Source organism: Parasteatoda tepidariorum, chromosome 3 (assembly GCF_982258835.1).
Source record: "Parasteatoda tepidariorum strain Cologne lab strain chromosome 3, Ptep-v5.0, whole genome shotgun sequence".
NCBI lineage: Eukaryota > Metazoa > Arthropoda > Arachnida > Araneae > Theridiidae > Parasteatoda > Parasteatoda tepidariorum.
In genome coordinates this window covers 85,103,293-85,114,620 of record NC_141757.1, presented here as the reverse complement: position 1 = coordinate 85,114,620, position 11,328 = coordinate 85,103,293, and the positions used below count along the sequence as shown (strand labels likewise).

Here is an 11,328-nt window from a genome sequence, read left to right as displayed (position 1 = left end):
AAGTCTTTAGTTTTGCAATTTACTGGCATCAAATTGGCATTTCATATAAGAACTTATTTTAAGATATTATCGACTAAAAATGATCTCTTTTGAACCCCTCAAAATATTATTTTAGCTATTAGTTACTATTTGCGTACATTTTTCGCTACATATTTTATTTTGTTAAAATTTTTTATTGATTGGCAATCAGGAAGTATTTTGGTGATTGTTGTTGATATTTTAATCTGGTTCTTGTTCGCCGCATTTTGATCATTTACGTCATTTACATAAGATACTTTAATATTAAGTCTGATTTATTTCTAAGGAAAGTTTACCTAAAATAAATCTTATGAAAGTTATAGGTGTTTAAGGAAACAAACAATAAATTTTACCAGGCAATTTTGTATCTACTGTTTTCGCTTTTAAAGTAAGTTCTTCACTGTGAAATCAAAAAATGTATATTTTTTTTGTCTTATCTGTAAAATTATATGTTAATTAGAACCTTTCTAAGTCCTATATAAATTGTATTGCTAATCTTGTGTGTCTTATATATTTTAGAATTTGAATAATTTTTATTCTGATAGAAATGAGTGACAAAAATCTACCTACTGCTAATCAGCAAGCTTTGTTGGAACAGTATTTAATTTTAGCAAAATCTGCTAAAGGAGCTGCTGCTGTTGAATTGATAAAACAAGTTTTAGTTGCTCCTGGTATTTATGTATTTGGAGAATTATTAGACATGCCAAATATTCAAGAAGTAAGCCTGTTTTTAATTGTTTTAAAAATGTTGTTTTTGGAAGCTATCCAAAAGATGTATTTATTTTTTATTTTCTCATTTCTGTTTGATTCGCTTGCTTTTTCCTCAAAAGGGGATGTTTCTGTATCGTAATCTGTTGCTCCAACTACAATCGTCAAGCTGCCAAATATATTTTAAACTTGCAAATATTTTTTTAAAAAAAAAACTGTGTTTGCCTGGGGTGTGGCTATGAGTTATACCTTTCGAGTCAGTCCTTTTCTGTCCTCACGGGCCACTGCCTGGAAGTTGCCCTGACTTGGCTATTATTTTAGCAAAGATCACGATACGGAAACCTCTCCTTAATTTATGTATTAACGTGTTCTCAATATTTTTAATTACATGCTCCGTTTATTTTCGAATGTAAGGCAAGAATTTAGAAAAATAAAGTTAGGGTGCCTGTTTATAATCGGATTCACCAACTTTAAATAATTCAAGGAGGATATAGCCAAAAGGAATGCTTCTCGTTTGTTTGAGCATTTAGCGATAATCAGTAAATATCACGAAACGTTTGAACAAATCATAAAAATACATTAAATAGTTGAAAACAAAATACTTAAATATAAAGGTTGAAAAAAATGCATAAAAAAGATGATCTGATAGGAATATTATTACTTTTCAAAGCTTCTTGTTACAAATTCGGAAAGTCCATGCTTCTTTATCCATTGCGTAATCATTACTATTTCTATAAGAGAGAGGGGGTACATTTTTATTTCTAAGCTTAGCATGCTTTATTTTTTTACATCAGCTTATATATGAGTTTTGAATTTTGGGTGAATTTCCAAATAAAAAGAATATATGCCCATGGTAATAATCATTAAAAGATAAAAATTGTAAATAATTTAAAATAATTATTTCAAACGAATTTAATTATGTGATTCTGTTTCTCCCAGAGTCAAACTGATTTGAATGTAATTTCACTCTGTAGCCCAGGATATTATGGGGAGGGGGGGGGTTTGGACTCTATGTATATTTAAATTTGAAGCTTATTGAAAAAATTTAACACAATTTTAGAAATAATTTTTTGTAGTTTGTCTCATTCTTATAACTATGAATAAAATATTTTTATATACCTTCTTTTAATCTATCAGAAGAAGACTTTAAAAAGAGTCAATGTCAAAATTACTAAATAAACCGCTTTCCATTTAAATACAAAAGGATACTTGTGAAATTAAAGAACAAAACTAACACAAGTTACCCATTATTATTTTATTGATAATAAATATCATGGACTAACAAAGAATAATGTTATAATTTGTTGCAACGAGCTTCATTTACTAAGATAGGACTCTTTTCGCTAATTAGAAAAGGCAAGTTTAAAGTTTTTAAAAATTCACAGTAGTTACAGTATTTAGCTTGTTAAAGAAAACTTAACATTTTTATAAATTTTGTAAATCAAGTTACTTAATACGATAGTTATAGTATTTTAACATTTCTGTGATATCAGAAATAGTTTGTTTTTTTGGGCCCCTTATTCAAATGCCCTTCTAGGCCCCACATATTAGGACTAGCATATAACCCCAAATATTAGGTTCTTCTTGTTAAATATAAAATATTTTCTATTGTAAATCGATTACATCTCTATAAAAATTTATTTTTAGAAAAAGCACTTGAGTACCAATAGCAATAATTTTTTTTAGAAATTCCATAATATATCTAAATACGCCTATTTTTTAATTCGTGACTTTCTAGCAATTTTTTTCTAAATATTAACGTTTTTAATCATTTATCATTTTTTGAATCATTATTTTTTTCACTTGAACCTGACATTTACTGATGTTGAATGTTATATTAAGTACCTATTATAGTGAATTACATTCTGTTCATGTGCTGCTTAAAACTGAACCTTTTTTTTTTTTTGTTGCTTCTTTTATGTTTTTTTTGTTTTGTTTAATATAACAGAATTCTACTCTGATCCCATTAAACAATATAATGAACCTACCTTGGGATACTAATTAATAAATCACTTTGTTATTGTAGGATATCTTTTTGCATTAAAATTATTTTTATGAGAAATAAAGTCCTCTCTTCCACACTATGTATAGATCAGGGTTGGGTTTTTGCCATCAAAAACTGGTTTTTGACATGACAGTGGTAAAAACCGTGTTTTTACCGGTAAAAACCGTCAAAAACCTACTGTTTTCTTTAATTTATGGCATAAAGCAGGCAATATATTATTTTCACATAATTGCCTTGTTAAATGAATGTTGTAAATGATTGCAATTGATTTTGCAACTGTAAACACGTATTCTTATAGAAGGATATACATTCATATAGAAATATTGTAATATACTTATTGAAAATAGTGATACTTACTTTTATCATTATAGCTTGATTTGCAAAGGATTCAAAATTTTGCACTTCTTAATTGTTAGAAATAAACAATTATCATTATAGCTTGATTTGCAAAGGATTCAAAATTTTGCACTTCTTAATTGTTAGAAATAAACAAACAAACAAAAAAGCTTGGAACTACTAATAAATTCAAGAACTAAAAAGAAGAATTTAAAATTTGGCATTTCTTAAATATTAGAAATAAGCTAAACAAAACTTTCAAAGCTTGTAACTACTAACAAACTCTAAGCCAAGAATGACTTGACATTCTTCAGTAATGTAATATGCCAAGCAAAATGATGCTTGGAAATGTTGAAAATTTTGCTTAGTATCCTAAATAGTATGTTTTTGATATAATCATGTTGGGAAAATGCAAGAATCTGTTCTTAAATATCTTTTAACAACTTTATCTAATATCTTTTAACTTTTTATTGCCCAAAAAGGAATTAATTTTAAATTATAAGCAGTTAAACTCAAAAATACAGTTTTACCAAAACTATGGGTTTTTAACAGTTTTCGACGTTTTTGACAGTGGGGTTTTTGACATGACGGTAAAAACCATGGTATAAACCGGTAAAAACCGTCACGTGTCGAAAACTTGCCAACCCTGGTATAGATGCCATAAATTTCTTTAAGAATATCTTTGTTTGAGTCTGTTTGAAAATCGAAGAAATAAGGAAGTGGTATTTCCTAAATTATCTACTCATTCAGTTGTTAGAAGGTTATTAAATTTATAAATATGTTAACTTTTGAGTAAAATGTGTGCATTTTTTCTAATGTTATATATATGATTTTAATGCTTAATGTGATATATATCTACATTATTTTAGTTAAATACCACAGAACATGCTCCTTATTATCAGTTACTGCATCTTTTTGCTTTTGGGACTTATTCAAATTATTTAGGTAGGCCAAAATTTATATTTATCTCAATAATGGTTTTGTTATACTTCTTTCTAAATTCAAATTTTATTGATATATTTATTTTAGAAAATAAAGACCAATTTCCAGAATTGTCTCCTGCTATGATTAATAAGTTACGCCATCTCACCATTGTATCTCTAGCTACTAAAGATAAAGTGAGTTGAAATTTGATTGATAATTTTTTTTTCTATTATTTTCCTTTATTTTTCTAGAAGATATATTGCATTTATTCAAAATTTTCCTTTTCTTTGTTTTGTTACTTTAAGCAGCTTAAAAAAAAATTAAAAGAAATCAATAATTATGAAATAATTACAAATTACTGTTTAATTTATCTTATTTTCCAGTACATTATTGTTATCTTAGATTTACTGATATAATTTATGTTGTCAAATTGTTATGTTTCTCATTTTAGTGTTTAATTCAGCTATGGTAGAAGCAACTTAGGGAATAAAATTAGGAAACTGAGAAGACTAAAATTAAGAAAAAGGAAAAGAATTATTCTAAGTAAAGGAAAAGAAACTAAAAAATGAAGGGGGAAAAAACAGATCAAAATATGTGATAAATATATTTTTTAGCAATTCATATAAAGGAAAATATTTTGTGATTTATCTCATCTTAGAAATATGTACTTAACATGGAGGCCTAGTTTCAATCCTACAATGTTTAGATAACTTTCATTTTCATTGAGCAAAAGTTGTAAAAAAACAGGTAGGGGATGACAGGGCATGTTGGACCAGGGGCAATTTGAATCAAGCTGAATTATTTTGATGTTATTAAATATTTTTAATTGTTTTTTCCATTAACATGTAGAACTGCTAGTATTACAAATCCTATGAAAGAATCACTTGGTTTAGTTTCCATTTTTATTGCAACAATTCGTATGCTATCATTGCTAATTCAGTTTTTGATCATCGCTACTAATCTTTTAAAATTTGTTTCTGTGAAAATAGAATAATAAATTGAGACTATTTTAAAAAGTTAGATCTTTAATTTAACAATTACTTTCAGTCATTTAAGTTTATTTTTATTTGATATATTAAGCTTATTTTTTGTGAAATCCCGAGTATGGGATATGTTGATACACTAAACTCGTAGTATGTTAAACCATCTATATAATTCTGAGAAATTTGATTATAAGTATCTTTTTCGTTAACTGTAGAGTTATACGTTCTCATAAATAATTTAAATTCACTTCTATTTGTTTAGAAGTATCAAAGTCTTTCAATTATTCTACTTTAAAAAACCAAGGTGCACCAGTCTGAAATGAAGAATGACAAAATTAATAAATTTAAAGTATTATTCAATTCTTTTCCTTGATTAGAATTTATTTTTAATTTCTAATTTTTAAACAATTGCTTTTTAGTGTATTCCATATTCAAAACTTTTGAAAGAGCTTGATTTGAAGAATCTGCGAGAATTGGAAGATTTGATAATTGATGTAATATATGCTGATATAGTGCAAGGAAAGTTGGATCAAAAGAATAATCGATTAGAAGTTGATTATACTTTGGGCAGAGATATCAAACCTGCTGATGTTGATATCATTATCAATGTCCTACATGAATGGTAAATAAGTATTTAAGTCATAATTTTTATTTTATTATTTTTAATCAGTAGCAATCAAATAAAGTTCTAAAAATATGTTATAGCATTCTTTTATTTTTTACTGTGGAGACATTTTTTTTTAAAAATAGAAATCTGATATTGGAATATTTAAATGCTTTTGCTTTACTATTTTGTCTTTGAAATTCAAATACTATGTATCTCTGTGTATAAGTCGTCCCCCTATTTTTGGTTATGAGATAGCAATTTTCAGGTATGTCAGGAGTATAAGTCAAAGGCTAAGGGGGAAAAAAAAAACAAGTATGAGAACTCTTAAAAATTTAGAAAAATTATTTAGTCTACAAAATTTTTTCTAGTTAAAAATATTTAGCATTCTTCTCTCTGGATATGTGAAACATTTATCCTTAAATAAATATGTATATTGTTATTAAATCAGATATAAATGATATTCTGGAATCTTTGAATTCGTATCTTTATGGTATGATTTAGAAGTTTTTATTCTGTTCTATATTTTGATATACTTTTGAACAAAATAACTTAATTTTTCCTATTCTTAATTTTTCTGATTATAATTTAAAGTATTTTTAAAAATCAAAATGCAAAAAAAAAATATTAATTGTATATAACATATTAAAAATAGTTTTTAAAAGGATTAAATCAATACGAAGTTATTCATATATCTATCTCATTATACATAATGCATTGATATTTTATGATAAACGAATGTCTGAGTATATTACAGTTGTATAAGTCGACGTCCTGATTTTGTAAAATTTTGGAAGACTGAAAAGTTAACTTATGCTGCAATATATTTGATATAACTAATATAGGTCAAATAGATCTAAAAAGATCCTTGTTTTAAAAAAGAAATTTCGTGTCACACTTATAATCTCTTGTCAGCAGGTTTTCCTAGGTGATATTTCATTCTGCTGACTGCAGAAATTCTATAGAAAGTATGAATTTTTTCCCTTAGATTTACTCACAATTTTCATATATATATATATATATATATATGCAGGTATATACATACATGCATACTAATTGATGGACTAATTTTTATTATCATTAACATGTTATCAAAAGTTGATACATTTAAATAAATCTAAAACTTTGTTAGAAGATTTTTAAAAAATTTTTTTATTTATGTCAAATTCATTATGTATATTTTGTTGAAGTGCAATTCTAATTGTTAGCTACTTTTATTTGATTCCTGCAGGTCTGATAGCTGTGAAACGGTACTGAATAATATTGAAAACCAAATAGTAAAAGCGAATACAATGAAAGATAATCATCTAAAATTAAAGCTGCAGATAGAAAATGAGGTATTGTAAATTATTTGTTTACTTTTGTTATTATTTATAATTGTGTACTATTTTTTTAAAATTAATTTTCTTCTAATAATTGTTTGATTTATTTTTGCTATAGTTGGATTTTTATTTATCGATAAACTTCTTTGATCACATAGAATTATTATTATCATTATTTTTTTTAAAGTTACAACAAAAATTTAAGGGCTGGGGATAGTAGCTTATTATTTAAATCAGTAATTCTTTGTAATAATAAAAATTAATAATAATAAAAATTTTACCTCTTTTGTTTACATTTTTTGAGAAGTGCAAGTCTTTATTCCACGCATTATCATTTTTATTTTATTTTGTAGCCGGCACTGAACAGCCGACCAAATTTTCAGTTTACAACTGCCCATGTTCAACTCTGTAGCTTTGTAATTTTTAATCCATTTCAGAAGACAAAGGAACTTCTGTATCAAGTATTAGGAAAAATTTCCCTACGTGGAAGACTTTTTGATGGAACTAATCCATGTTTGTGTTACATGGTGAGAAAAACTCTAAAAATCTCCTACTGTTAGCCTGATTGCTTGGGGACTCTAACCCATGATCCCTCTACCACTGATGATATTTTACATCAGCACTGTGGTCGAAGTGAGCCAGATGTGGAATTCGCATCAACCAGCTATCACTAAGATTCGATCTCGGGTCGCCTCATTGGGAAGCAAACACTCTTATCCCCTGATTCACCACAACTAATTTTTTATCATTTGAAAATGTTCTTATCAATATGCATCATAAATGATAGTGAAGCAATTTATATACTTATCTCTATTTGTACTAATTGGTTTTACAAATCATGCAGTTAGATTCCTATTTATCTAATTTGCACATCAGATTTTGTTTTATTGCTCTTCAATAATTTTAAAGGCGAAACCATCATTTTAAAGTGTTCTTTGCTTGATGTTTAGTGATTTTTGTATATTTTAAATTTATTGCCTAGTTTGATGTTACTATTTTTAATGAATTGTTATATTAGAAGGGAATAAATTGAAAGCCAATTAAAATATTTTAAAGTTTTACTTTGGTATTCGTGTCATTTCAACCGAAACTAATTTTACTATTTCAAAAGTTTTTAATTTGCATTTTAGGTCAGCTCAGTAAAGAAGAATTTAAAATCTCAAGCACAAGACAATGAAGTTGTTGAAGAGATGCGAGAAGTACTGCAACCTGAAAAACCTTCAAAAAAGAAATCGAGTGTAAAAGGGTAGGTATTGTAAAATATTTGCAATACTATTAATTGTTTAGTGTACTCTCATATATCAATATCCATAAAGCTTCATTTTATATGAAGTGGTGAAAGCATATAAAATGTTTGGTAAATCAATAATTTGCTTGGTAAATCAATAATTTGCTGTTGTTAAAGGCAAAATTTCTTAAAATATGAAATGAAATAATTTAAATGATTAAAAATTTGCTATTTCAACTCTTCATTTTATATTATTTTACAAAATGTGTCATATGTTGTAAATTCTAAACAATTTATTGGTTTTTCATCTTCTAAATTGTACTCAATGTCTTACTTTTCTATTTTTTCCTCCCCATTAAAAATAAAAGCCTATTTTGTTGAATATCATCACTGTTCGCTGTTTGGTTAGGAAAAAGTCAAGTATGGATGTATTTAGATTTATTTCTATGGCTAAAAATATTTTATTTTTATGGTTTCAGAATCAAAGGCAGTAGTAAATTTTGGTCAAAATCATGAACTCCTTTTTAAAGAGTGACAAAAAGGTATGCATATGCTTCTGCATCGTTCGTTACATCATATTCCGAAATTCTAGTGCACTTACTAGAATTTAGTTTTATTTTATTTGTTTGCCTAATGTAGAATAAAATCAGAAATACCAAGTTTTAAAGAATAGCAAAAAAGTGCTACTTTCTGATTTGTGTTTTAGACTTTTATAAACTTTTTTTTTTCGTCATCCGTATTTACTAGCTTTTTTTTTTTTGTTATATAGATTTTCTATATTATTACATTTTTAAATTATTTTACTATTTTGTGATTTAGATATATTTTTTATAGGATTGTAGGACTGTGGTAAAGCAGATTGGAATGCTTTAGATCTTCCATTTATTCTTTGTGAAAAATATATATGGATTCCTTTCTGTTGTATATATAAATTTTTTTTTTTCTGTCTTAAATAAATATTCAAAAAAATATTTAGTTCCTGTATTTCTTTCATTTAATTTTACATTACTGGAACAAAAATACTTACTTTTTTTAGTATTATGAGTACAGTCTTTAACAAATTTAGCTTTTATTTGATTTATGCGATGCATTGGTCCTTGAATTTTTAATTTCCTTTTTACTTTTACATATTCTTTTATAAGAAGTTTTTTATTTATTATTTTACCGAATCTATTTTTATTATTTTTCAGTCTTTTTTAACCAGAACATTATTATTTTATTCTTAAGTTTTCATTCTTGACTAATTAACTAATTTTTATGTTAACATTACATTAAAATAATGTTGCATTAATCAAATTAAATATATATTTTGACTAGAAAAACAATTTCATGGATTGAGGTTCATTTCTTATTTTTAGTTTCAATTTGACTTATTAATTTTTGCGAATCAATTATGAAAGGTTAATAACATCTATTATTTATTTTTAAAAAAGAAATGTTTTTGTCAACCAACTTTTATAGACTTTCTTCCTGGCTAAGCAGTGAACAAATGGTATTTCAAAGACAATATCAGTTTAAAACTATGGAAGAGAACTTGTTCCCTATTACCCATAAGTGAGCAGTTTTAGTTCAAACTGTTCTGTGTTGTATATAATGTGTGGATGGAGTTATAGAAATGCAATTATTTATGTAAATTTCTGCATATGTATTATAAACTCATTAGATACCCTTCTGTAAAGATGTGAGTTTTGATATGCATTACATTTTTGGGCTCTGCAATCCAAAAAGTAAGAAATGTAAGAAACAGAAGGTGACTACCTCTGTTTTAACAGTATAATTATTATTGTTTTTCTGATATTATACAAAGTAATAATAGTTTTTTTCCTATTTGCTTTTCTTTTTATGTGTATATAAATGTATATTTAAACATAGTTTTTTAGCATTGCATGTTCTTTTGAAATAGGTTCTTTAAATTATTTTTAAAATACTTGAAACTTTTGTTTGTTCAATTCCTGTGTTGAGAATCTTAATTTTTTTAATATCAAGCGAATGTGTTGCCACTTTTCTATTTTTAAGTTTGATGCAATTTGTTTCACTACCTGCTTATATAAATTCAGCTGATATTTACTTCTAAAACAGAAAATAGCTGGTGGCAAGGAGGCCCTAATAGAATTATGCAAAAAGCCTGTATCATATTAAATACCCTATTCTCTAGAATGTGTGACTAGGTAAACTATTAACTAACTGTATCCAATACTGTTTAAAAAATAAAACCTATTAAATTTTAAAAAAAAAGAAAAAATCTTATGTCATAGGCAAAACTAATGTTAAATATATCATTGAATAAGTGGAAACTGAAACTTTTATATTCAAATGAACATTGGAAACTAAACTTTTCATAAAAGAATGAACAACTTACTTAGAGCTATAATCATTGATATATAATTATTACTAAAATTACAAAAAGTATCTTTTTAAAAAAAAAAAAAAAAAAAAACTTATTTTTTAAATTTTGGCAATCATGCCATATTTTCTTGGTTAAAAGTTAAATTTTTGAGGATAAAAGGTATATTTATTCGGATAAAGTATTGTTTTTTGCCCAATTTCATTACTTAATAATTCTAGGCTAATTATCTATCAAATCGTCGATGGTGCCTTCAAACCATGAACCTTTTTAGTTTAATAAAATTTAAACATCGGATGAAAAGGTATTCACAGTGTTAGTTTTTTTTATTTTTTTGGAATAATACTTTTTGTGTGCCAATTAGTTTTCTTAAATAGATAAGATACCTCATTATTCCATATCCTGTTTAACTCATGAAAATTTTACATCTATAAATTTTCTTTTTAAATACATTTTCTTTCCTTTCCAGATTGGTTCATTCCATGTCAGGTTATACCCCAGTTAGTTAATTGTGTCATTGTGATAATTCTTTTTTGTTTGATAAATGGGACAATTTTTACAATGCTACATATTTAACACGTTTCTAAGAGCACTTCAGCGACTGTAAATAAACTTTGAAATTTTCATACTTGTGCTCAATATTGAAGCTTTCATTCTTGCCTACATCCTGAAGCATTTTGTTTACTCTATCTCTTTTTGAAATAAAGGTTTTACTAAACAAATTGTGGCTCTTTCTTATCACATCTTGTTTACTTTATTTATTAAATTTTATTTAAGTATGTTCATTGTATTTTTTTTTTTTTATTTGTTCAAATGTTTTAAAAGAAAAATATTTTCATTACATTATTTGATTTTA

General features: G+C 26.0%; 1 protein-coding gene across 7 annotated transcripts; it reads left to right on the top strand.

The window, feature by feature from the left end:
- The first annotated feature begins 2 nt into the window (after positions 1-2).
- Positions 3-11,194, top strand: CSN7 (COP9 signalosome subunit 7). 7 transcript variants are annotated; one of them, XM_016047944.4, is made up of 9 exons: positions 10-406; positions 538-736; positions 3,937-4,012; positions 4,097-4,185; positions 5,394-5,596; positions 6,810-6,915; positions 8,031-8,146; positions 8,608-8,670; positions 10,942-11,194. In XM_016047944.4, exons 2-8 carry the CDS (start codon positions 566-568, stop codon positions 8,642-8,644), a joined length of 798 nt encoding a protein of 265 aa, XP_015903430.1. In that variant the 5' UTR covers positions 10-406; positions 538-565; the 3' UTR covers positions 8,645-8,670; positions 10,942-11,194. The 7 variants fall into 7 exon arrangements, with proteins under 7 accessions (XP_015903427.1, XP_015903430.1, XP_015903428.1 ...); XM_071182477.2 differs by having other exon boundaries at positions 23-406; positions 564-736; XM_071182482.2 differs by having other exon boundaries at positions 178-406; positions 564-736; positions 8,963-11,194.
- Positions 11,195-11,328: the final 134 nt, after the last annotated feature.

Coding starts and splice junctions, on each gene's coding strand:
- CSN7 (XM_016047941.4), top strand. CDS start 566: ATGAGTGACAAAAATCTACCTACTGCTAATCAGCAAGCTTTGTTGGAA. Junction 737..3,936: donor ACATGCCAAATATTCAAGAA/GTAAGCCTGTTT, acceptor ACATTATTTTAG/TTAAATACCACAGAACATGC. Junction 5,597..6,809: donor ATCAATGTCCTACATGAATG/GTAAATAAGTAT, acceptor TGATTCCTGCAG/GTCTGATAGCTGTGAAACGG.